Source organism: Anolis sagrei, chromosome 11 (genome assembly GCF_037176765.1).
Source record: "Anolis sagrei isolate rAnoSag1 chromosome 11, rAnoSag1.mat, whole genome shotgun sequence".
Taxonomy (NCBI): domain Eukaryota; kingdom Metazoa; phylum Chordata; class Lepidosauria; order Squamata; family Dactyloidae; genus Anolis; species Anolis sagrei.
Window position 1 is genome coordinate 32078890 of NC_090031.1, and position 25394 is coordinate 32104283.

Sequence of the window (25394 nt, forward strand, 5' to 3'; positions counted from 1 at the left end):
GATGGGCCTTGGAGTGTTGGTTTTCCCTTCCAGAGTCAAGGCAAGGCCTCATCAATCATTGCTCAAGCCCTGGGAAAACAGATCTTGTTTTTTTTAATCTGGCACGAGCTGGATTGGGAGACAAAGAGCAGCAGGCGGGAGATAAAGGGAAGAGCATTTCCAGGGAAGGATGATGGGAAGGGGAACCCAGAGGTCATCTAGTTAGGTTGGTCAGGGGGGATGATGGGAGTGGCAGTCCCACATCCAGCATAAGATCTCCCAAGCGGAACCCCCCAAGACAACAGAGAATGGGCCTGGCTTGGGCTGCAGAGTACATAAGGAATTGCCTTTGGGGACTGCAAGACCCATCATTCCCTACTTGGCTTGGATTGCCATTCCCATCATCCCCCAAAGGAATACAACAGAAATGTCTGGGCTCCCTTTGGACCCCCAATGCTGCAAGGCATAGAAAGGAGGCCCTTGTGTATGGGGCGTGCGACTACAAATCCCATCATTCCCCAAATAGACATGATAATAATAATGTATTTATTTCGTATCAATATATTACTGTGATATTTATTATTTATATTTATATTTATTATTATTATTATTTTGATATTTATTATTTCTAATAATTATTATTATTAGAAATAATAAATATCAAAATAATAAAATATAAAGAAATGGGGTCTATATTATTATATTATAATATGTAATATTATTATATAAGGAAAATGGGGTCTATATTATTATTATTAATAAATAATAATAATAATAATAATAATAATATAGACCCAATTTTCCTAGTTTCCAACAGACCTCACAACTTCGGAGGATGCCTGCCGTAGATGCAGGCGAAACATCAGGAGAGAATGCTTCTGGAACATTAATCACCTTGATTAGCATTGCAAAGCCTTGCAGCTTCAAAGCCTAGCTGTTTCCAGCCTGGGGGAATCCTTTGTTTGGAGGTGATTAGCTGTCCATCTCTCCCAAGCCAGCTAAGACCTCCCAACAAAGGATTTCCCCCAGGCTGGAAGCAGCCAGGCTTTGAAGCTGCAAGGCTATCCAATGCTTATCAAGATCACCATTGATTAGTGTTCAGACAAGAGTTCTTCCTCCATAAATATAGAACTGCCATCAATTCACAGGTGCCAAGTGCCAGCCTCACATGGATTTCCCAAGGCAGGAAGCAGCCAGGCTTTGAAGCTGCAAGGCCATTCAATGCTAATCAAGGTGGCCAATGGCCAACTCCAGGAGACAAGAGTTCTTTCTTTCTCCCACCCTGGACAGCCCACAGCTATATAAACCCCATTTTCCTAGTTTCCAGCAGACCTCACAACCTCTGAGGATGCCTGCCCTGGATGTGGGCGAAACGTCAGGAGAGAATGCTGCTGGAACATGGCCATACGGTGCAGAAAGCTCACAGCAACCCAGTTAAATAGAATCCTAGAGTTGGAAGAGAGGGACCCCATAGGCCATTTAGTCCAGCCCCCTTTTATTTTGAGAGAGGGGCTGTCCAAATCGTCCCTGTCCCGACTTATACCGGGATTCAGCTTGAAGAGCGGATCCCGTTCGTAACTGCGGGGGAGTGCCTGGCCCGCCCCCTGGCGGCTGGGTGGCGGGAATGGCAGGGGTGGGGAACTCCTCCTGGCTCCTCCCCTTGCTGTCTAGTAGGCGGTGTGGGGGCGTGGCTTACTTTGACCACGCCCCACCTGCCTGCTTCCATTCTTGCAGCCATGGAGGAGCCTGGTCCAGGCGAGGAAGAGGGGGTCCCGGCGGCTGCGGGGGGCGCGGGGGTCTCCGGGAGGGGCCTGCGCTGTGGGTCGGAGCCGGTGCTGCTCCTGTGCACCTTCGCCCTGGGCCTGCAGGAGCCCCTGGCCACCCAGTTCCTCTGGCACAGCCTCGGGGGAGGGGAGGGGGAAGGGGGCCGGAATGGGACCCCCACCCAAGGAGGGACAGCCGGGTGCACCAACCAGAGCCAAGCGAGGGGCGCCCAGGAGCAGGTGAGTGGGCAAGGGGCGAGGGAGGGGGTCTTGCTCCCTTTGGCCCTGCAGGGAGGGAGGGAGAGGCAGAGACAGATACACAGACACATAGGTAGGTGGGTAGGTAGGAAGATAAGTAGATACATGCATACATACATCCATAGATGCATAGATGGATGGATCGATAGATAGGAAGCTAGATACATATATACATACATAGATGCATAGCTGCATACATACATCAATGGATAGATAGATAGATAGATAGATAGATAGATAGATAGGAAACTAGATACATACATACATACAGGCAGGGAGGGAGGGAGAGGCAGAGATAGATACACAGACACAAGGTAGGTGGGTAGGTAGGAAGATAGGTAGATACATGCATACATACATCCATAGATGCATAGATGGATGGATTGATAGATAGGAAACTAGATACATATATACATACATAGATGCATAGCTGCATACATACATCAATGGATAGATAGATAGATAGGAAACTAGATACATACATACATACAGACAGGGAGGGAGAGGCAGAGATAGATACACAGACACAAGGTAGGTAGGTAGGTAGGAAGATAGGTAGATACATGCATACATACATAGATGCATAGCTACATACATACATGCATAGATGGATAGATAGGAAACTAGATAGATAGCTATATACATGCATTCATAGCTACATACATGCATAGCTACATACATACATGCATAGCTGCAAACATACATGCATACATACATAGAAGGATAGATAAATAGGAAACTAGATAGATAGCTATATACTCCCGGCACTGGGCTATGAATGTACATACATACATTCATAGATACATACATGCATAGCTACCTACATACATGCATAACTGCATACATACATGCATACATACATAGATGGATAGATAAGAAACTAGATGGATGCATAGCTACAAACATGCATAGCTACATGCATGCATGCATAGCTGCATACATACATACATACATAGATGGCTAGATAGATAGATAGATAGATAGGAAACTAGATAAATAGATATATACATACATGCATAGCTACATACATACATACATAGATGCATAGATGGATTGATAGATAGGAAACTAGATACATACATGCATACATAGACTGATACATCGACACATAGCTAGCTAGATAGATAGATAGAGGCATAGCTAGATATGTACATACATCCATACATAGATGCATAGATACATAGGAAAATAGGAAACTAGATACATACATGCATACATACAAAAACAGGCAGATAGATGTATATGTAGATAGATACATAGAAACATAGATGGATGGATGGACAGACAGACACATTCATAGATTGATACATAGATACCTAGATAAATAGATAGATACATAGCTACATACATAGGAAACTATGTAGATAGACAGAGAGATACATACATACATACATACATAGGAAACTAGATAGATAGATAGATACATACATACATACATACACACACACACACATAGGAAACTAGATAGATAGATAGATAGATAGATACATGCATACATACATACATACATACATACATAGGAAACTAGATACATACATACATACATACACACACACACATAGGAAACTAGATAGATAGATAGATAGATAGATAGATAGATAGATAGATAGATGCATACATACATACATACATAGGAAACTAGATAGATAGATAGATAGATAGATAGATAGATAGATACATACATACATACATACATACATACACACATAGGAAACTAGATAGATAGATAGTTAGGAAACTAGATAGATAGATAGATAGATAGATAGATAGATAGATAGATAGATAGATAGATACATACATACATACATACATACATAGATGCCTAGATAGATAGATGCATAGGTAGGTAGGTAAATAGATAGATTGGAAAATAGGAAACTAGATAAGCACATGTATACAAAGACAGGTAGATAGATACATAGATGCATTCATAGATACGTAGACACAGATAAATGGTTGGATGGACAGATAGATACATAGAGATACAGAGATATAGAGAGAGATAGGAAAATAGATACATACACATGTATACGAAGACAGATACGTAGATAGATGCATAGATAAATACATAGACAGACAGACAGATAGAGTCAGAGAGACACAGATAGAGAGAAAGATAGAGAGAGAGAGAGATTGGTAGAAAGAGAGAGACACATAGAGATAGATAGATATATAGATAGATAGATGGATGGATGGATGGATAGATAGATAGATAGATAGATAGATAGATAGATAGATAGAATCATAGAGTTGGAACGGACCTTGTTGGCCATCCAGTCCAAAACACTTAGAAGACCGAAGTTTGCCCATGCCCACTTTAACTCCTTTTGTCCCTTTCTTCCCACTCTTCTGGGGGCTCCTTGGGGGTCAACAGTCACCTTGACCTCTGGTTGACCCCCCCCCTTTGGCCTGTTTTCCAGGCGCTGGAGACCTTGGTGGCCCACTGGAACCTCTACCTGAGCCTCTCGGGCTTCCTGGTGGGCCTCTTTGCGGTGACCCTCTTGGGCCCCTGGAGCGACTCCGTCGGCCGCCGCCCAGCCCTGGTCCTCCCGGCGCTGGGCATGACCCTCCAGGCGGGCATCTACCTGGCGGTCATGTATGGCCAGTGGCCGGTGGGCTACCTCTTAGTGGGCCGCATCATGGCTGGCTTCTCTGGTGACTACAACCTGGTTTTGGCCGGGAGCTTCGCCTACACCGCCGACGTCACCACCGCCTCGACGCGGACGTTCCGGGTGGCCGTCTTGGAGGCCTGCTTGGGCTTGGCCGGGATGGCGGCCGGTTTGGCCGGTGGCCCGTGGCTCCGAGCTCAAGGTTATGTGGCCCCGTTTTGGATGGTCTTCGGCACTAGCTTGGCCGCCGCAGCCTACGCCGCCTTCATCCTCCAGGAATCCGTCGCCCACCCCCAACCCGCCAAGCTTCTCACCACCCGCCATTACAGGGCTGTCGCCCGCCTCTACGTGGGCCCTGCCTGGAAGAAGCTTGTCCTCTTCACCCTGGCCTTCTTCTTCGTGGTCACTGTCCATTTTGGCACCAGGGGCCTCTTGGTGCTCTTCGAACTTGGCTCCCCGCTCTGTTGGGGCCCGGAGATGGTTGGCCTCGGCTCGGCCGCCTCCTACCTGACCTTCCTGAGCAGCTTGGCAGCATTGCGGCTGCTCCAGAAATGGATGCCGGAGGCTTGGGTAGCCGAACTGGGGCTCCTGTCCAACATCTCGGGCCTAGTGGTCCTTTCTGTGGCGACGACAACAGCACTCATGTTCACAGGTAGGCTGGCCTTATACTGACTGCTTTGTCTTCCTTGCTTAGGACATCTAGTGGCTGCGGATGGTATAGCAAGCCATTCTTACTTTCACTTTGCCGGCATTGCTTCGGAATGACCTGACACCTAAAGACTGGAGATGGTATTGTTTGGTTGGGTCATGTCATTATAAGCCGCCTTGGGGAGTCACCATGTGGAGAAAGGCAGGGTTGGAATAAAGTTGATGATAATAATAATAATAATAATAATAATAATAATATGTTGCCTTCTGCTTAATCCTAGTGTCTAGGGGTGGTATTGCAGGCATTATTGTTGTTCATTCGTTCAGTCGTCTCCAACTCTTTGTGACCTCATGGACCAACCCATGCCAGAGCTCCCTGTCGGCCGTCACCACCCCCAGCTCCTTCAAGGTCAGTCCAGGCATTATTATTATGATTATTTTATTAGCTTCCGCTTTATCTTCCTTTCTTAGGAGATACGTGACTCCTAAAGGCATAATAATAATAATAATAATAATAATAATAATAATGATAATGATAATGCTTTATCTTCTCTTCTGACCCCTTGGGGCTTGAGTTGGTATTGCAGGCCATTTTTTTACTTTCGCTTTGCATTTCTTGCTTTGGGAAGATGTCCCCAATGGCTGGAGATGGTACTGCAGGCATTATTATTATTATTATTATTATTATGGATAATGATAATACTAATGCCTTCCATTTTATCTTCCCTTTTTAGGAGAGACCTGACACCTAGAGGCTAGGGATGGTATTGCAGGCCTTTTTTTTTTTACTTCCACTTTGCCTGTCTTGCTTGGGGAAGCTGACCCCAGTGGCTGGAGATGGTATTGAAGACAAATTATTATTATTATTATTAATAATGCCTTCCAGTCTATCTTCCCATCTTAGGAGAGACCTGACACCTAGAGGCTAGGGATGGAATTGCAAGCCATTTTTTTTTTACTTTCTCTTTGCCTGTCTTGCTTGGGGAAGATGACCCCAGTGGCTGGAGATGGTATTGAAGACATATTATTATTATTATTATTATTATTAACGTAATAATGCCTTCCAGTCTATCTTCCCATCTTAGGAGAGACCTGACACCTAGAGGCTAGGGATGGAATTGCAAGCCATTTTTTTTTTACTTTCTCTTTGCCTGTCTTGCTTGGGGAAGATGACCCCAGTGGCTGGAGATGGTATTGAAGACATATTATTATTATTATTATTATTATTAACGTAATAATGCCTTCCAGTCTATCTTCCCATCTTAGGAGAGACCTGACACCTAGAGGCCAGGGATGGTATAGCACGCCATTTTTTTTACTTTCATTTTGCATTTCTTGCTTTGGGAAGATGTCCCCAGTGGCTGGAGATGGTATTGAATATAATAATAATAATAATAATAATAATAATAATAATAATAATAATAACAACAACAACATAATAATAATGCCTTCCAGTCTATCTTCCCATCTTAGGAGAGACCTGACACATAGAGGCTAGGGATGGTATTGCAGACCATTTTTTTTTACTTTCACTTTGCCTGTCTTGCTTGGGGAAGATGACCCCAGTGGCTGGAGATGGTATTGAAGACAATATAATAATAATAATAATAATAATAATAATAATATCTTAATAATGCCTTCCAGTCTATCTTCCCATCTTAGGAGAGACCTGACACCTAGAGACCTGGGACGCCCCTGCTGTCCCAGCTCCACTGGCTGCCGATTTGCTACCGGGCCCAATTTAAGGTGCTGGTACTATCCTACAAAGCCCTAAACGGTTCCGGCCCAAAATACCTTGCAGACCGCATCTTGGCCTACGAGCCCACGAGGACCTTGAGATCATCCGGGGAGGCCCTTTTCTCGATCCCGTCTGCCTCACAGGCACGCCTGGCGGGGACGAGAGAGCGGGCCTTCTCGGTGGTGGCCCCCCGGCTGTGGAACGCCCTCCCTGCTGAAGTTAGACAGGCGCCCTCCCTTATGGCCTTTCGTAAGAGCCTGAAAACATGGCTCTTCGAGTTGGCCTTTAACTGAGTGCTATATCTTGGCAATGATGACCGGAATGGACCACGACTATGAGACTGACTATGACCCATGATATGACGAAGCGGATTTTTAGTATAAGTATATGTCAAGTAGTAGTAGCATGTTATGTATTGTTCTGATTACTGTAAATTGTCTTTTCTATGTTGTTGTTCACCGCCACGAGTCGCCCCCTGGGCTGAGAGTGGCGGTAAATAAGTGCAAGTAATAAATAATAAATAATAAATGTGTTGGTATTACAGGCCGATTTTATTTTCCGTCGTGGTCAACTGTGAATCGCACTACCATATGTGCGAATTCACTGGTGACCACTCGGGAAACTATGGTTACAGGTAAGCAACTTATATTTCCGCATTGTCTTCCTTTCTTCACTCCTTGTCGCACAGGTTACGGCCTCCTCTTCCTCTCCATGACAGTCACTCCCATCCTCCGGGCAAAGCTGTCCAGGCTGGTGGATGAGACGGAGCAAGGTAACGGGTTCGAATCCCCCTTCCACCACGGTTTTGTCTACCAATCCGTGTCTCACAGGCGCTCATGTCCTTCTCTCCCTCCCTCCCTCCTTCACCAGGGGCGCTCTTCTCGGCCGTGGCCTGCGTGGAAGGCCTCTGCTCCGTGGGGGCCTCGGGGACCTTCACCTCCCTCTACCCGGCCACCCTCCCCTTCATGAAAGGCTTCCCCTTCCTCTTCGGCGCCGTCCTCCTCCTCCTCCCGGCGGCCATCATCGGGTAAGGACTCAATGCAACTCTGAGTATCCCTGGCTTTTGCATTGCTTTGGGAAAACTACATCTCCCTTTCCTCTCTCTCTTTCTCTCTGCAGCTGGGTACAAATTCAGGACTCGAAGCCCGAATATCGGCATTTTAACGACGTGCCCGAACCCACCGAATCGGCGCCGTCGTAGCCTGAAATGAGTCCGAATCACCTCGACAAGGTAGCCTGACAGGTCTTATCTGTAAACACTGAGGACTAGAAGCTTGACAGGACGGGACACAGTTTGGTTTGCAAACGTGGCAATAAAACCCCCAATGTGGGTGCAACACCCTTTTTTTTCCACACGCCGTGGCGATAACCTTATCTCTCGATCCCTGGTTCGATGAGGCCGTGGGGCCCTGCGTTTCCCCCTTTCTCCCTCCTTGAAGATGGGCCTCTGTCTCTCTGTGTTCTCTTCCCCCTTTTGTCCCGGAAAGAGATAATCCGTCCCTTATCTGCCTTTCCCGAGAGAGCAAGGATTGTAAAGAGGATTAATATACTTTTGTTCCTGGACTTTGCTGCTTCCTTGAAGGACGAGAGGACTTTGGAGCATGGGCAGAGTGCCTTTCCCATCTCCGAGCCTTGAAACGACCTCTTGTTTAGGTCTACAAGGGCCTTTAAGTCTTGAGTATATTAATAATAACAAAGCGGAACTAGCCTCGTCCACCGTGTGCCACTTAGTAAACCCATACATAAATCCCCGAGAAGAGAAGCCAAGTAGAGAAGTAAATAGATATATATAGGATGTGTATGTATTTTTAATCCAAGATGGATCCTACAAAGGCATCATGTCCCTCCGTTATGTACTAAACTGAGTAAATAAAGCTCCTGCCCAGGCACTAAAGGGGTTTGCATGGCTTCAAAAGGCAAAGGGGGTGCTCAAGTGGGCTTTTCTTCTGGACTACAACTCCCATCATCCACCTAACCAAGGGGGTGGGGAAAACGTACTTCCTCTCTGCAACTCCCATCGTCCTCCAGAGAACGAGGGAGGTAAGGCCGTGGGTTTTTCTTGTACTACAACCACCATCATCCCTCCCGCTTGGGGGCAAGACAACCCTCTCTCGGAGGTAAGGCTGTGGGCTTGTCTTGTACTACAACTGCCATCATCCCCATAGCCAAGAGGGAAAGCCCACTTGGAGATGAGAAATGAGCATTGTTCTTAACTACAACTCCCATCATCGCCATAACCAAGAGGGAAAGCCCACTTGGAGGTGGGAAATGAGCATTGTTCTTAACTAAAACTCCCATCATCCCCATAACCAAGAGGGTAAGCCCACTTGGAGATAAGAAATGAGCATTGTCCTGAACTACAACTCCCATAGCCAAGAGGGAAAGCCCACTTGGAGATGGGAAATGAGCATTGTTCTGAACTACAACTCCCATCATCCCCATAACCAAGAAGGAAAGCCCACTTGGAGATGAGAAATGAGCATTGTCCTGAACTACAACTCTCATAGCCAAGAGGGAAGGCCCACTTGGAGGTGGGAAGTGAGCATTGTCCTTAACTACAATTCCCATCATCGCCATAGCCAAGAGGGAAAGTCCACTAGAGGGAGAAAAGAGCATTGTCCTGAACTACAACTCCCATCATCCCTTTTACCCAATGGTAGACCTCCCAAATGGCCAAGCTTGGGTTATTTGGGCAGGATATATAAGGCCACACTAGTTTGAAAGGGGGTTTTGGTTTCCCTCTTCCCCTTCTTGCCACCCTCACTCTAAGTCCCATCAGTTCTGGCCCGGAGGAGGGCTGATTTCCAGGCTGTTCTCCGATCCGGCGGAGGAATCCCGGGAGGAGCGGCCTTGCAGGAAGCGGATCAGCTTCTCAATGGTGGCCTCTTGGTATTCGTGGGACCACCTGTGGAAAGGGCAAAAAGGGTGGAAAACTCAGATGAGAACCCTCAGAAGTCACTTCCCCAGCATCCAGTTCCATATCCATTGATCCCAAGGGATCACAGCCAGAAAATTGGTTGAAAGGTGGAACCCTCTTGCAATTCCAACATGAACATTAGGTGGCGCCAAAGGCAAGTGCTGGAAAGTTCTGCACAATGAAACAGGAAATAACACTTTCGAAACAGGAACTTACTATTTTTCAAATTTTGTTACATAGTGTCATGGGCCTTCATAGAACTGTCAGCAGATTATGATACTGTCAATCATTTATTTATTTACGACATTTATATGCTGCCCTGCTCACCCCGAAAGGGACTCAGAGCGGCTTACAAGATATATATACATACAATATATTATATTATTCGCATAGTACAATATCAGTATTAAATGTTACTGTATTATACTATACCATTATATTGTAATAGTGTGCTTACTCCATCAGTGTTTAACATCTACACAAATGACTAGCCACTGCCAGAAGGGACAGAGAGTTTCATCTATGCTGACGATCATGCCATCACCGCTCAAGCAGGGAGCTTTGAAAGGGTAGAACAGAAGCTCTCCGAAGCTGTAGGTGCTCTTACTGCCTATTACAGGGAAAACCAGCTGATTCCTATCCCATCTAAAATGCAGACATGTGCTTTCCAGCTTAAGAACAGACAAGCATATTGAGATCTGAGGAAACGATCTATGCTGACGATCGTGCCATCACCACCCAAGCAGGGAGCTTTGAAATGGTTGAAGAGAAGTTATAGGTGCTCTTTCTGCCTATTACAAGGAAAACCAGCGGATTCCTAATCTATCCAAAATGCAGACATGTGCTTTTCACCTTACGACCAGACAAGCATCTCGAACTCTGAGGATTACCTTGGAAGGAATCCCACAGAAACATTGCAGCACACCCAAATACCTGGGAGTTACCCTGGGCCATGCTCTGTTTGAATATCAAGAAGCACTGCTTGAATATCAAGCAAAAAGTGGGTGCTAGAAATAACATCCTACTGGCACAACCTGGGGATCACAACCAGACACAGTGAAGACATCTGCCCTTGCACTTTGCTGCTCTGCTGCTGAATACGCATGCCCAATGTGGAACATATCTCACCACACTAAAACAGTGGATGTGGCTCTTAATGAGACATGTTGCATTATCACAGGATGACTATGCCCAACACCACTGGAGAAATTATACTGTTTAGCCGGTTTTGCACCACCTGACATCCGCCGGGAAATAGCCGCCAATGAAAGGACATCTCTGGTCCATCCTCTGTTCAGATATCAGCTACTTATTTATTTATATTTATTTACAGTATTTATATTCCACCCTTCTCACTCTGCAGGGGACTCAGGGCGAATTACAATGTAAATGTGCATATAAATGGCAAACCTTCAATGCCATAGACACACAACATATATAGACAGACACACAGAGGCTATTTAACATTCCAGCTTCATGAGGGTGTTCTGTCCACTAGGGGAGCTCTTGCTTCACTGTCCATTTGTTACACTGATGGAGTACTTCCTCATTCTTTTGCTTGCTTGCTGGAGATTTTATGGCGTATTAAATTAAATTGAATTAGCCTCCCCGCATAAACAGTACCTAAATTTCCTACTTGACAGATGCAACTGTCGTTCAGGCTGCAAAGGGTGGCAGCAAGCTACACAGATGGTCGGAAGCTCACTCCGACCCAGGCTGGCTTTGAACTCATGACTTTTTGGTCAGTAGTGATCTTAATGCAACTGACTCCCAGCCAGCTGCGCCACAGTCCCAGCTAGCATGCCAATGCCTTAAATCAAGAAATAGTTTTCTAAGATCTACAGAGATACTCGCAAGAACACCTCAGCAAGCGAGAGTCCAAAAGTGGCAGGCTAAAACCCAGAACCTCAATCAGTAGCTGAGACCAGATGAGAGACTCCATCCTGGGCACATGGAAGACTAGGCGAGTTGGAAGGGACTGAACAGACCATGAGATGCAGAGCCAACCTTCAGAAGTAGGGCCACAAAGTGGCATGTGAGTGTGGAGAAGAGCAAACCACAGACTACCTATTACAATGTGGAATGAGCCCTGCCACATGCACAGTGGAGGGCCTTCTCACAGCCACAACAGAGGCACTCCAAGTGGTCAAAGGAAATTTAGTACAAGACCAAGTTTTTACGTATTATCAATTCACTTCTGACACACTAAATAAATATGGACCTTTTCCGAACCCACTCACTTGATGCCGTTGAACTTCAGGACGGCTCTCATGTCTTCGGGAACCTTCTCCGGATCCGGCCAGTCGAAATGGTCGGTGACCGGGATGATATTCTTCCCACACTTCAAGGCGGTCACAATTTCCTAGAGAACAGATACACGGTGGTAAGACCTGCGAATCTGCTAGACTCCCCGACGTGAGGGGCTGACGTGTCTCACCTTGTGGACCCAGTCCTTCCCGCCGTGGTCACCCATGCAGCGGTCGAGGGCATTGCGGGAGAGGACCAGGACAAAGTTGCGGGCCCCGGCCACGCTCTGCGTCAGCTTGTCCTCAAACTTCCCGGCCTCCAGCTTCTCCACGTCCAGGAAGACGCTGAAACCATGCAGCTGGAGGTGGACCTTCAGCAGGCTGTCCAGGGAGACAAGAGGCAGAGGAGGAACCCAGGGTCAAACCAAGGTATGTCTGGGGCCGAGAGAGTGTGACCCACCCAAGGTCACCAATGGACAAGTGGGGATAGTCATAGGCCACGCTGGCGCTTGATAGGTAAAGAGTGATAGAGATGGATAGATGAATAATAGATAGATGAGAGGCATAGATAGATAGATAGAGAAAAAAATGGTAGGGAGGGAAAGAGAAAAAATAGATATATATAGAGGAAATGTCGATGGATTACACTGTTCTACAAATTTTCAGTTTTTCTCAGTTGCGGAAACGAAATGTGCCGTTTCTTAATAAATTTAACATCCTGAATTCAAATATAATAATTAAATGTGTTAATTGGCTCTCATTTTTATGCAACAGCTATTTCAATTTTCTCCACAATAGGTAATTTGTTAATATTATGATAATGCGCCTAACCTTACTGCATGTATATAAACCGTGAATATTTACTAAATTTTAGTCAAATTATATTACCAATAGTTTATACATGAGAAATATTTATTTAATTAGTCTATTGTTTATGTTTGTGCAGCAAGAAACTATATGAGTAGGCCTAATGCAATTGAAAAGTCTGAAAATTTAAATGTCATTTTAATCATGACTTGAGTTTATACCCTGTTTGCTTCTCTTGACTTTTCTTTTGTATTCAAGGAAAGGATTCCCTCTTCCAATGCTCCAGCAGTAGTCTGACAGCATTGACGGAGTCCATTGGCCTTGATATCTTTTTTCCATAGTGCTTTATTTACACACGTGCGAGGAGGCAGAACTACAGTCAAAAGAACAATGTAAAACGATGTTTAACGATACTGTCTCAGTCTTCAACTGACTGACCCTCACCGTTCAAAAGTCTGGCCTTATATTGGGCTTTCTGGCTTTTGGACACAGCACTAATACTGCATCATCAAACTTTCTAGAATATTCTAGAATCTTCCATAGTGTAAGTCGCAACATGCATTTTTTTTCAACCATACGTGATCACGTGATTGCTTATATCATAAAATCTAGAGCCAATATACATTTTAAATGTCATTTTCATTTTCATCACCCCAAAATCATAAAAGAACAACTATTTTCAGGCCCGCAACTTTTTCTCCGTGGAACAGTGTTATTTATTTATTTACCCAAAGGGGACTCAAAGTGGCTTACAAGTCATATGTACATAAAACATACTATATTATTGATATATAAATAAATGATAGATAGATAGATAGATGATAGATAGATAGATAGATAGATAATAGATAGATGATAAATGATGATAAATGAGAGACATATGATAGATAGATGAATGGATAGGTAGGAAGCATAGATAGATAGATAAGAGTTGGAAGGGGTGTCAAGGGCTATCCAGTCCAAGCCCTTACAACACATACATACATATATAGTAATATATAATACTGATATTGTACTATGCAAATAATATAATATATTTTACATATATATGTCTTGTAAGCCGCTCTGAGTCCCCTTCAGGGTGAGAAGGGCGGCATAAATATGTCGTAAAAAAATAAAATGTATCTATGACAGATTGATGGATACATTTAGAGATAGATACATACATAGAGATACATATACAAATAGATACATACATATAGAGATACATACATACATACATACATACAGGGACACATACAAATAGAGAGTTACATATACAGATAGATAGATAGATAGATAGATATAGAGATATATATAAATATATATACATATAGAAATAGATACATGTAAAAGTAGATAGATACATATAGAGATAGATACAGAGATAGAGACATAAAGAGATATATACAGAGATACATAGAGAAATAGGATAGATAGAGAGAGAGATAAAGAGATAGATAGATAGATAGATAGATAGATGATAGGATAAATATCCCCCCACCAAACGCCCTCCTCCGCTGTGATTGGCCGGACTCTCACCCAAGGGGAGGGCTGTATCTGAGACTCCAAGGTGGGGGGGGGGGGGAGCAGGTGTGCTCGGCGCATGGTAGTGTGGAGAGCGTGCGAGGCTGGAGGGAGGCTTGACGTTCCTTCAAGACATGTGGGTTCTGTGTGGGAAGTTTGGCCCAATTCTATCGTTGGTGGGGTTCAGAATGCTCTTTGATTGTAGGTAGACTATAAATCCCAGTAGGTAGACAACTCCCAAACATCAAGGTCTATTTTCCCCAAACTCCACCAGTTCACATTTGGGCATATGGAGTATTTGTGCCAAGTTTGGTCCAGATCCATCATTGTTTGAGTCCACAGTGCACTCTGGATGTAGGTGAACTTCAACTCCAAAACTCAAGGTCAATGCCCACCATATCCTTCCAGTATTTTCTGTTGGTCATGGGAGTTCTGTGTGCCAAGTTTGATTCAATTCCATTGTTAGTGGAGATCAGAGTGCTCTTTGATTGTAGGCGGACTATAAATCCCAGCAACGACAACTCCCAAATACCAAGATCTATTTTCCCCAAACTCTACTAGTGTTCACATTTGGGCATATTGAATATTTGTGCCAAATTTGGTCCAGATCCATCATTGTTTTGCGTCAATTGGATGTAGGTGAACTACAACTCCAAAACTCAAGGTCAATGCCCACCATATCCTTCCAGTATTTTCTGTTGGTCATGGGAGTTCTGTGTGCCAAGTTTGATTCAATTCCATCATTGGTGGAGATCAGAATGCTCTTTCATTGTAGGCGAACTATAAATCCCACCAACTACAACTCCCAAATGCCGAGATTTATTTACCCTCAACCCCAGCAGTATTCAAAGTTGGGTGTATTGGGTATTTGTGCCAAAATTGGTCCAGTGAATGAAAATACATCCTGCATATCAGATATTTACATGACGATTCATAACCAGAGCAAAATGAGAGTTGTGGTGTAGCAACGAAAACAACGTTATGGTTGGGGGTCACCACCACATGAGGAACTGTATTTAGGGGTCATGGCATGAGGAAGGTTGAGGAGCACTGATCTAGATAGATGAGAGGCATGCTAGTAGGATGGAGAACTCAATGAGAGGTGCAGAGATTGATGTGTCCTGCCTCTTCCCACTCTGGGCAACCTCAAGGGCTGAGAGAGTGTGACCCACCTGGCCAACTGGGAGCCGGTGTTGCGGCGGTAGCTGATGAAGACGTCGGTCCCTTCGGCGATGGACTTGGTGCTGTTGCAGGGCAAAGGGGAGTGGAGCATTTCTAAGGAGAGAGGAAGGGAAGCGTGGTTGGACTACAATGCTGAGAATTGTACCAGGCTATAGCGCAGCCAGTTGGGAGCCAGCTGTATTTAATAGGCCATGGTTCTAAATGGTTCTAAAGTACTTACAAAACTAAAGTTCTGGTGGTGAAAATTTCAGAACTCTAACAAAACTTTCAAAATTTATTATTTCATTATTGGTGATTTTTATGCTAGAACATATTAGGAACTGCCATTTATAATGAAATTTTGAGAGTTTTGTTAGAGTTCTGAAATTTTTACCACCAGCACTTTAGTTTTGTAAGTACTTTAGAACCATTTAGACCCATGGATTGACACATTTTCCAAGAAGCTGAGCTGTCCTGAAGCTCCCATCCCACAGAATAGGAAGAAATAAGTAAGCGGCTTTTTCAGACCCAAACCGGTTACGATCTCCATTAGGCCTGGGCAATCCATGGTTCTAAAGTTCTGGTGGTGAAAATTTCAGAACTCTAACAAAACTTTCAAAATTTAATTATTATTTCATTATTGGTGATTTTTGTGATAAAACCAATTAGGAACTAGCATTTATAATGAAAATTTGAGAGTTTTGTTAAGAGTTCTGAAATTTTCACCACCAGAATTTTACCAACACTGTAGAAGCAAAGCACCAGCACCCCCTAGTTTTCACCACCAGAACTTTAGCTTGTAAGTACTTTAGAACCATTTAGAACCATGGATTGCTCATGCCTAGTATTTAATCATTTACTGGCCAAAAGGTCATGAGTTTGAAGCCAGCCCAGATCGGAGTAAGCTTCCAGCCATTTGTCTAGCTTGCTGTCGACCTATGCATCTGTCAAGTAGGAAATTTAGGTATCACCTTATGTGTGGAGCAGGCCCGTAGACAGGATTTTGTTTTGGGGGGTGCTGAGTTTGATTCGGGGGGGGGGGGTTGAGTTTGATTCAAAGTGGGGGCTGAGGATCTACCCTAGCAAACCTTTTGTATCATTATCCCAATATGGGATATATTGAGCATGGTGATCAGATCATGATATGAATAAATATAACAGTTTAAATAATATCAGTATTAAAAAACTCTAAAATTACAACAGTAAAACAGCAGAGAGGAAACAACCAGGCACATCTTAACACCTCTCAACAAAAGATTTCCCCAGGCTCAGCCAGGCCTTCAAATGCTAATGAAGGTGGTCAGTTGAAACATTCACACCTAGCTCCAGCAGACAAGAGTCCTTTGTCCCACCCCAATCATTCCACAGATATATAAACCCATTTTCCTAGTTCCAACAGACTTCACTACCTCTGAGGATGCTTGCCATAGATGCAGGCGAAACGTCAGGAGAAAATGCCTCTAGAACATGGTCATATAGCCCGAAAAAACCCACAAGAACCTAGTTTAAATAATGTTCCAGTAAGGCCTTCTCACGGACCACCCTGAGAATTTCGGGGGGGGGGGGGGCTGAAGCCCCTCAACCCCCCCCCCCCTCTGGCTACATGCCTGTTGTGGAGGCTAATTTAACTACTTTACGACGCCATAAAACCTTCCAGCAGCATGCAGAAGAATGAGGAAGTACTCCATCAAAGGACTCGGTGTCACAATGGCTCCCCCTGTGGCCGGAATAGAGCCAGGAAAGCTTGGGCACAGCTGGAATGTTAAATAGCCTCTTTGTCTGTCTATATATGTTGTATACCTAACTGGCATTGAATGTTTACCGTGTATATGTGCATTGTAATCCGCCCTGAGTCCCCTACAGGGTGAGAAGGGCGGAATATAAATACTGTAAGTAAATAAATAAATTGTAGGAACCACGGAGGCGCCGGCAATGACCTCGGGCGGCGTTGAGGATGCGGACGCGGTGGAACCCGAGGCCGATGCGGCAGTCCTCCTGGAGCTGCTGCTCGGTGACCCGGTGGAGGAAGTTGCGGTCGATGCCGCAGGAGACCAGCGGGTAGGTGTACTGCCGGAACTTGGGCTCTACGGCTCCCAACCAGTCGGCCAGATTGCTGCGATCACAAGAGGAGTAGTTGGCGTAGGTCTTCAGCTCCGTCAGTTCACGAAAGAACCTGAGAGAGGAGAGGGAGAGACGTCTGAGCAGCTCCAACCAGTCGACATGATTCTTCAGCATGGTCACTGTGAAATCCACACTTAATCTATCTAGACCTGGTTTGGTGGGTTGGATCTCTCTTAAGTCAGTGGTTCTCAAAGGGTGCTCTGCGGAGCCCTTGGGGCTCTGCAAATCATAGAATCATAGAGTTGGAAGAGACCTCATGGGCCATCCAGTCCAACCCCATTTTGCCAAGAAGTAGGAAAATCGCATTCAAATCACCCCCAACAGATAGCCATCCAGGGTTGGTCAAGGTCAGTGTCCACCAAACCCTTCCAGTATTTTATGTTGGTCATGACGGCCCTGTGTGAGAAGTTTCGCCCAATTCTATCATTGGTGGAGTTCAGAATGCTCTTTGATTGTAGGTGAACTATCAATCCCAGCAAGTACAACTCCCAAATGCCAAGGTCTATTTCCCCCCAAACTCCACCAGTGTGTACATTTGCACATATTGAGTATTTGTGCCAAGTTTGGTCCAGATCCATCATTGTTTGAGTCCACAGTGCTCTCTATGTGTAGGCAAACTACAACTCCAAAAGTCAAGGTCAGTGTCCACCAAACCCTTCCAGTATTTTATGTTGGTCATGAGGGTTCTGTGTGAGAAGTTTCGCCCAATTCTATCATTGGTGGAGTTCAGAATGCTCTTTGATTGTAGGTAAACTATAAATCCCAGCAACGACAACTCCCAAACATCAAGGTCTATTTTCCCCAAACTCCACCAGTGTTCGCATTTGGGCATATGGAGTATCTGTGTCAAGTTTGGTCCAGATCCATCATTGTTTGAGTCCACAGTGCTCTCTGTGTGTAGGCAAACTACAACTCCCAAAAGTCAACACTTTCAGTATTTTCTCTTGGTCATGGGAGTTCTGTATACCAAGTTTGCTTCAACTCCATTGTTAGTTGAGTTCAGAATGCTCATTGATTTTAGCTGAACGTTCCTGGACTTTGGGGTATGTCTAGTTTTGCTTGGCCAGCTCGGACCATTGGCCTAATTCCTGGACTTGGGGTCTTACCTCTTCCTTGTGATGCTGGATGTCATGCCCAGGTCTCCCACCAAGTCGTCTTCTGTCAGCCTCAGCAGAAGGTCTCCATCCACTTGGTGCTCCTTGGCAGTCAAGAGAAGAGAAGACCCCCCTTTAGTTTGGACCGACTTTCCCACCCCAGAGCCCCCCACCCAACGCCATCCCCACCAGGAAGAGTGAGCGGTGCTTCTCGAAACCGATCTGCTGGAGCCACTCCTGGACCTCGGGGGGCTTCCAGTTGGGGACCGAGGGCAGCAGGCGCCGAGGGACCTCCTCCCCGATGGTGGACAGGGCCCGCTTGGCCAGGGCTGAGGTGGTCCCGTTCGAGGAGTAGCACACCACCCGCTTCAGGCTCTGCACTGCCCCAATCTCCGCAAAGATCTGCAGGGAAAGAAAAGCTATGGAGGGCCCTTGGAAAGTTCTGAGGGCCCTTGTGGGACTTTGGGGGTCTTTGAAGGTCTTTGGAGGGTCTTGAGAGCTTTATGGGGGACTTTGGGGGTCTTTGAGGGCCTCTGGAAGACATTGAGGGCCTTTAGGAGTTGTTGAGGGTCTTTGAGAGGCTTAGGAAGCCTTTGAGGGTCTCTGGAAGACGTTGAGGGCCTTTGGGAGTTGTTTATGGTCTTTGGAAGTGTCAACATGGGTCTTTGGATGGCTTTGATGGGATTTGGAGGACTATGAAGGTGTCTGGAAGTCTTTGAGAGCCTTTGGGAGTTTCTTAGGGTCTCTGGAAAACTTTCAGTGTGTTTGGTGGGCTTTGGAAGGCCCCGAGGGTCTTTCGGGGTCTTTGGAAGGTTTTGGAGGACTTTGGTTGGCTTTGGAAGTCTTTGGGGCCTTTGGGAGTTGTTGATGGTCTTTGGAAGTTGTTGAAGGTCTTTGGAAGACATTAAGTGTATTTGGTGGGTTTTGGAAGGCTTTGAGAGACTGGAGGGTTTGAAGGATCTTCAGGGGTCTTTGAGGGGTTTTGGAGCACTGTGAGGGTCTTTGCAAGTCTTTGAGAGCTTTTGGGAGTTGCTTGGGTGTTTGGACTTTAAGTCTCTTTGAAAGGCATTTGGGGGTCTTTGGAAGTTTTTAAGGGTCTTCAGGGCTTTTTGAGGGTCCTTGGTGAGTTTTGGAGGACTTTGTTTGGCTTTATGGGTTTTGGAGGGCTTCTGGGCCTTTGGGGGCTTTTGTAGGATTGTAAGAGTACTTGAAGTTCTTTGAGAGTCCTTCATGGGCTTTGGAGGACTTTATTTGGAAGGCTTTGAGGGGCTATGGAGCTTTGGGGGGCTATGGAGGGTTGTAAGGGTCTTTAAGGGTCTTTTATGGGTTTTGGGGGACTTTGGCTTTGAAAGGCTTTGAGAGACCTTGGGGATATTTGGAAATTTTGGGGGGGGGGGCTCTTTGGAAGTGTGTTTGGTGGGCTTCAAGTGTGTTTGGTGGGCTTTGAGAGTCTTGGGGGGGTCTTTGAGGGTCTTTCATGGGTTTTGGAGGACTTTGTTTGGCTTTGGAAGGTTTTGAGAGCCCTTGGGGGGGTCTTTGGAAGATTTGAGGGTTTTGAGAGTTGTTGGGGGTCTTTGGAAGACTTTAAGTGTATTTGGTGGGCGTTGAGAGTCTTTGGGTGAGTTTAAAGGGTCTTTAGGGATCGTTGAGAGTCTTTCATGGGTTTTGGAGGACTTTGTTTGGCTTTGGAAGGCTTTGAGAGCCCTTGGGGGTCTTTAGAAAGTTTTTTTGGGAGGGGGGGCTTTAAGAGTTGTTGGGAGTCTTTGGAAAACTTTGTGTTTGGTGGGCTTTGAGAGTCTTTGGGTGGGTTCAAAGGGTCTTTAGGGGTCTTTGAGGGTCTTCTGTGGGTTTTGGAGGACTTTGGCTTTGGAAGGCTTTGAGAGCACTTTGGGGGATTTTTGGAACGTTTGGGGGGATGAGAGTTGTTGGGTGTCTTTGGAAGACTTTAAGTGTGTTTGGTGGGCTTTGAGAGTCTTTGGGTGGATTTAAAGGGTCTTTAGGGGTCTTTGAGGGTCTTTCATGGATTTTGGAGGACTTTGGCATTCGAAGGCTTTGAGAGCACTTGGGGGATCTTTGGCAGGTTTGGGGGGGGGGCTTTGAGAGTTGTTGGATGTCTTCGGAAGACTTTAAGTGTGTTTGGTGGGCTTTGAGAATCTTTGGGTGAGTTTAAAGGGTCTTTAGGGGTCTTTGAGGGTCTTTCATGGGTTTTGGAGGACTTTGTTTGGCTTTGGAAGGCTTTGAGAGCCCTTGGGGGTCTTTAGAAAGTTTTTTTGGGGGGGCTTGAAGAGTTGTTGGGGGTCTTTGGAAAACTGTGTTTGGTGGGCTTTGAGATTCTTCGAGGGATTTCAAGGGTCTTTAGGGGTCTTTGAGGGTCTTTTGTGGGTTTTGGAGGACTTTGTTTGGCTTTGGAAGGCTTTGAGAGCCCTTGGGGGGTCTTTGGAAGGTTTGGGAGGGTTTTGAGAGTTGTTGGGGGTCTTTGAAATACTTTAAGTAGGTTTGGTGGGCTTTGAGAGTCTTTGGGTGGATTTAAAGGGTCTTTAGGGGTCTTTAGGGTCTTTCATGGGGTTTGAAGGACTTTGTTTGGCTTTGGAAGGCTTTGAGAGCCCTTGGGGATCTTTGGAAAGTTTTGGCGGGGGGCTTTGAGAGTTGTTGGGACCGGAGGTTTAGCATAGCTGGTAAATCATCAGCAATTGTAAGATCTATCAACGAAAAGGTTGCAAGTTTGATCCCCGGGTTGGCGTGAGCTGCTAAATGTCACCCTACCTCATTGTTTACCTAAGCAATTTGAAAACAGCTTTAGCTGTAATTAGAGAAATTAGGTACCGCTGAAAAGCAGGGGAGGTGTTTTATGATGCCATAAAGAAAGAAGATTAGAAAATGCAGGTTTGGGGGGGGGGGTTGAGAGTTGTTGGGGATCTTTGGAAGACTTTGAATGAGTTTGGTGGGCTTTGAGAGTCTTTTGAGGCTTTTAAGGGTCTTTAGGGGTCTTTGAGGGTGTTTCATGGGTTTTAAAGAACTTTGTTTGGCTTTGGAAGGTTTTGAGGGCCTTTAAAAGGTTATGTGGGTTTAAAAGGTTATGTGGGTCTTCAAGGCTCTTTGTGGGACCAGGGCCGCCCTCCCGCAATGCTCACCTTGGTGTTCCTCTGCCGGGCTTTGATGTCGGCCTCCACGCAGAGGTAGAAGGCGGCAATGCATTGGGCCTCAGGGCGGGAGCTGTCCAGCAACGGGACCAAGCCCTGCAGGTCCCCAGCGGCCCGGCCCTGACTGTGGTCAACGCTGCACAGAAGGGTCTGGGCAAAGCGTCCGGGGTCCAGGGTGGCCACGAAGGGCTCGACCAGGGCCAGGGTCCCCGAGCGCTCCACCTCCCGCTCGATCTCCTTATTGGCGGCCAGAACGGCCACAGCTAGGCAGGCCTGGAACTGGACCCAGGGGTCCTCCTTGGCGAAGGCCAGCGGGAAGAGCCACTCGGGGGCCCGCTTCTCGGCCATCAACCGCTGACTGTGCTGCCCGCCGTAGATGGCGCAGTTGGCCAGGGCAGCCGCGCAGTGGCGCAAGACAGCCGGGTCACTCCAACGGCACCAGAAGAGGATGGCGTCCAGCGCCCCGTCCGCAATCAGCCGTAGGGAGGTCTCCTCGGAGTGCTTGAACATATGCGCCAGGATGCCCGCCGTGAAGGGCGCCAAAGCCGCATTCTCCCGCTCTTTGGCCAGGTTCAGGATCACCCCCAGGCCGATGCGGGCCACCCGATCCCTGCAAAAGAAGCGAGTCAGAGAGTCACATTTCCCCCTACTCTGCGGCAAAGAAGGCCAATGCAATCCCAGTCAACATGAGTCATAGCAAAGCCAAACGCTTTTGGACTCTGGGAGCCCAAGATGTTGACATCAATTTGGCAATCACCAATGCTGCTGGCTCTTCATGCCATCCTGCCAAGGCTCCAAACGGTCCCTTTTCTTTTCACAAGCACTTTTCCCCATGCTCTTGGGAGACATAGAGCACCCAAGGGAACAATAGGAGTGCCGGGGCCTCTTGGCACAGCTTTGGCGACGATCACGAAATGCCACAAGAATGCAGGACGGATTGTTCTGGTTCCTTGAACAAGAACAAAGGCGGGGACGATGGGCTCTGTGGTTTCGCAGGAGCAGAGCTATTTCCTTGTGCCAGGAAGCCCTGCCAACGGGGTCAATCGGCGCCCTTTTGGCTCCAGCTAATGTATTTTCCCAATTATCCTCCCTAAAAGCCGCTGTCCGGACGAGGGCGAGGCAGTCGCTTCGCTCTCCAAGCGTTCCTCAACACAAACCCATTTCCAAATAGATGAGCCACAGAAGCGGATGCCAACTCTGCCCTTTTGCATTGTTCCGTCTGGTTCAGGGAAGGGCAGAGGGAGAAAGTAACTTTTAGAACAGGCATGGGCCAACTTTGGCCCTCCAGGTGTTTTGGACTTCAACTCACACAATTCCTAACAGCCGACAAAAAAAGAGACGGAAGTGTGATGCTGCAGCAGAAAAGACCAATGTGATTCTGCTGTTGAAAGTGATATCTACAAGAAGAGATAAATGCATTCATGAGCTGGAATTGTGATGCTGCAGCAGAAAAGGCCAATACGATCCTGGCAGTTAAAAGAAACACAAACAGAAAAGAGCTGGAGGTGTGATTTTGCAGCAGAAAAGACCAATGCGATCCTGGAAGTTAAAGGAAATAGAAACGGAAAACAGCCGGAAATCTGATGCTGCAGCAGAAAAGTCCAATGTGGTTGTGCTGTTGAAAGTGGTACCTAAAAGAAGAGGCAAGTGTATTCATGAGCCAGAAGTGTGATGCTGCAGCAGAAAAAAAAACCAATGCGATTGTGCCATTGAAAGTGGGGTCAAACAGGAAAGACAAATGTATTCATGGGCTGGAAGTGTGATGCCACAGCAGAAAAGGCCAATGTGATTGTGTCATTGAAAGTGGCACCTAAAAAAAGAGGCTAGTGCATTCATGAGCCAGAAGTGTGATGCTGCAGCAGAAAAAGCCAATGTGATTGTGCCGTTAAGAGTGGCATCTAGAAGAGGCAATAAATGCATTCATGAGCCAGAAGTGTGATGCTGCAGCAGAAAAGACCAATGCAATTGTGGCAGTTAAAAGTGGGATCAAACAGAAAAGACAAATGCATTCATGAGCCAGAAGTATGATGCTGCAGCAGAACAGACCAATGTGATTGTGCTGTTAAGAGTGGCACCTAGAAGAAGTGATAAATGTCAGGATAATTGCAAATATTATATGTATGTTTTTCAATGTGTTAATAATGTAATTCAAGATGGTTTCAGTCATGTTCATTCATGAGCCAGAAATGTGATGCTGCAGCAGAGGCCAATGCGATCATACCATAGAAAGTGGCACCTAAAAGAAGTGACAAGGGCATTCATGAGCCAGAAGTGTGACGCTGCAGCAGACAAGGCCAATGCGATTGTGGCAGTCAAAAGTAGGGTCAAACAGAAAAGACAAATGCATGCATGAGCCAGAAGTCTGATGCTGCAGCAGAAAAAGCCAATGCGATCATACCATAGAAAGTGGTACCTAAAAGAAGTGACAAGGGAATTCATGAGCCAGAAGTGTGATGCTGCAGCAGACAAGGCCAATGCGATTGTGGCAGTCAAACATAGATGCCATTCTTAACGGCACAATCACATTGGTCTTTTCTGCTGCAGCATCACACTTCTGGCTCACGAAAAGAGAAGACAAATGCATGCATGAGCCAGAAGTGTGATGCTGCAGCAGACAAGGCCAAGGCAATGCCGGGGATAGAAATCCAAGTCCTGTTTGTGCCTTGCTCACCTGTTTTCGGCCACCAGGATCTGCTCGAGGAGCCTCCCGGCCTGGCACTGGGTCTGCAGGTTGGGGGACTGGAGGAGGGTGAGGAGCAGGTCCAGGCCTCCCTCCAGCCGGACGGCGTGGCAGAGCCCTCTGGCCACTTCCCGGCCCAGGGCGGGCATCAGCCAAGCCTCCTCCACCAGGGCCAGGATCTCAGCCAAGGCCAATTGCAGGTCCTCTGGCCCGGCGGCCCGCTTGGCTGTGGAGACGGCCTGGTGCAGCTCGGGCAGTGCCCGGTCCAGGGCGGCTTGGATGTCGGCGGCCAAGCCCGGAGAGGAGGCCTCCGGACAGGGCCCGAGACCCTCTGCCCACCAGCCTTCGGGGCGGTTTTCAGGGCCAGACATGGCGAGGCGGCAGAGCTTGTAGGCCGAGAGCAGGAGAGTCAGCCCCATGGACTCAGAAGGATGGAGAGCCGCCGGGGATGCTGCGGGAGGACAAAGCGGGTACCACGGCCTGCCTCTCCTGCATCCCTGCCCGGGTGGTGATGTCACTCAACGATGGGACACGCCCCCTTGGAGGCGGGCTTGTCTCCATGGCAACTGCATCCTCCTCCTAGACAAAGAGTCCTGGGATGATTTGGGGAAGGGTTTTTTGTCTATTTTGCAATTTTGGGGGAGACCTAAATTGCAAAATATATCAGAAATTCACTACTGGCTGACAATTTTCTGTATTCTGTTCCTTTCGCTGCAATTTGAACCCA

The 25394-nt window shown here is 46.5% G+C and overlaps 2 protein-coding genes across 2 annotated transcripts; one reads left to right on the forward strand and one right to left on the reverse strand.

Annotated features, from left to right (window-relative positions):
* Nucleotides 1-1669: 1669 nt before the first annotated feature.
* On the forward strand, nt 1670-8350 carry SLC46A1 (solute carrier family 46 member 1). Its single transcript, XM_060756771.2, has 5 exons — nt 1670-1982; nt 4421-5261; nt 7684-7767; nt 7866-8022; nt 8115-8350. Exons 1-5 carry the CDS (start codon nt 1716-1718, stop codon nt 8194-8196), a joined length of 1431 nt encoding a protein of 476 aa, XP_060612754.2. The 5' UTR covers nt 1670-1715; the 3' UTR covers nt 8197-8350.
* Nucleotides 8351-8785: 435 nt separating this feature from the next.
* Nucleotides 8786-25194, reverse strand: SARM1 (sterile alpha and TIR motif containing 1). The gene is made up of 9 exons (XM_060756767.2): nt 24659-25194; nt 21979-22597; nt 19037-19249; nt 18860-18951; nt 17570-17805; nt 15644-15746; nt 12350-12539; nt 12153-12274; nt 8786-9900 (listed from the first exon to the last, which is right to left on the reverse strand). The coding sequence occupies exons 1-9, from the start codon at nt 25084-25086 to the stop codon at nt 9771-9773; spliced, it is 2133 nt and encodes a 710-aa protein (XP_060612750.2). The 5' UTR covers nt 25087-25194; the 3' UTR covers nt 8786-9770.
* Between the last annotated feature and the right edge of the window lie 200 nt (nt 25195-25394).

What these genes read in the sequence shown, in the direction of transcription:
- SARM1 (XM_060756767.2), bottom strand. Translation starts at nt 25,086, where the DNA reads ATGGGGCTGACTCTCCTGCTCTCGGCCTACAAGCTCTGCCGCCTCGCC. An exon ending in CCCGGCAGAGGAACACCAAG is followed by an intron (nt 19,250 to 21,978) that starts GTGAGCATTGCG and finishes CTTTCCCTGCAG; the next exon opens with ATCTTTGCGGAGATTGGGGC. An exon ending in CATCCTCAACGCCGCCCGAG is followed by an intron (nt 15,747 to 17,569) that starts GTCATTGCCGGC and finishes CTCTCTCCTTAG; the next exon opens with AAATGCTCCACTCCCCTTTG.
- SLC46A1 (XM_060756771.2), top strand. Translation starts at nt 1,716, where the DNA reads ATGGAGGAGCCTGGTCCAGGCGAGGAAGAGGGGGTCCCGGCGGCTGCG. An exon ending in AACAGCACTCATGTTCACAG is followed by an intron (nt 5,262 to 7,683) that starts GTAGGCTGGCCT and finishes CTTGTCGCACAG; the next exon opens with GTTACGGCCTCCTCTTCCTC. An exon ending in CTCCCGGCGGCCATCATCGG is followed by an intron (nt 8,023 to 8,114) that starts GTAAGGACTCAA and finishes TTCTCTCTGCAG; the next exon opens with CTGGGTACAAATTCAGGACT.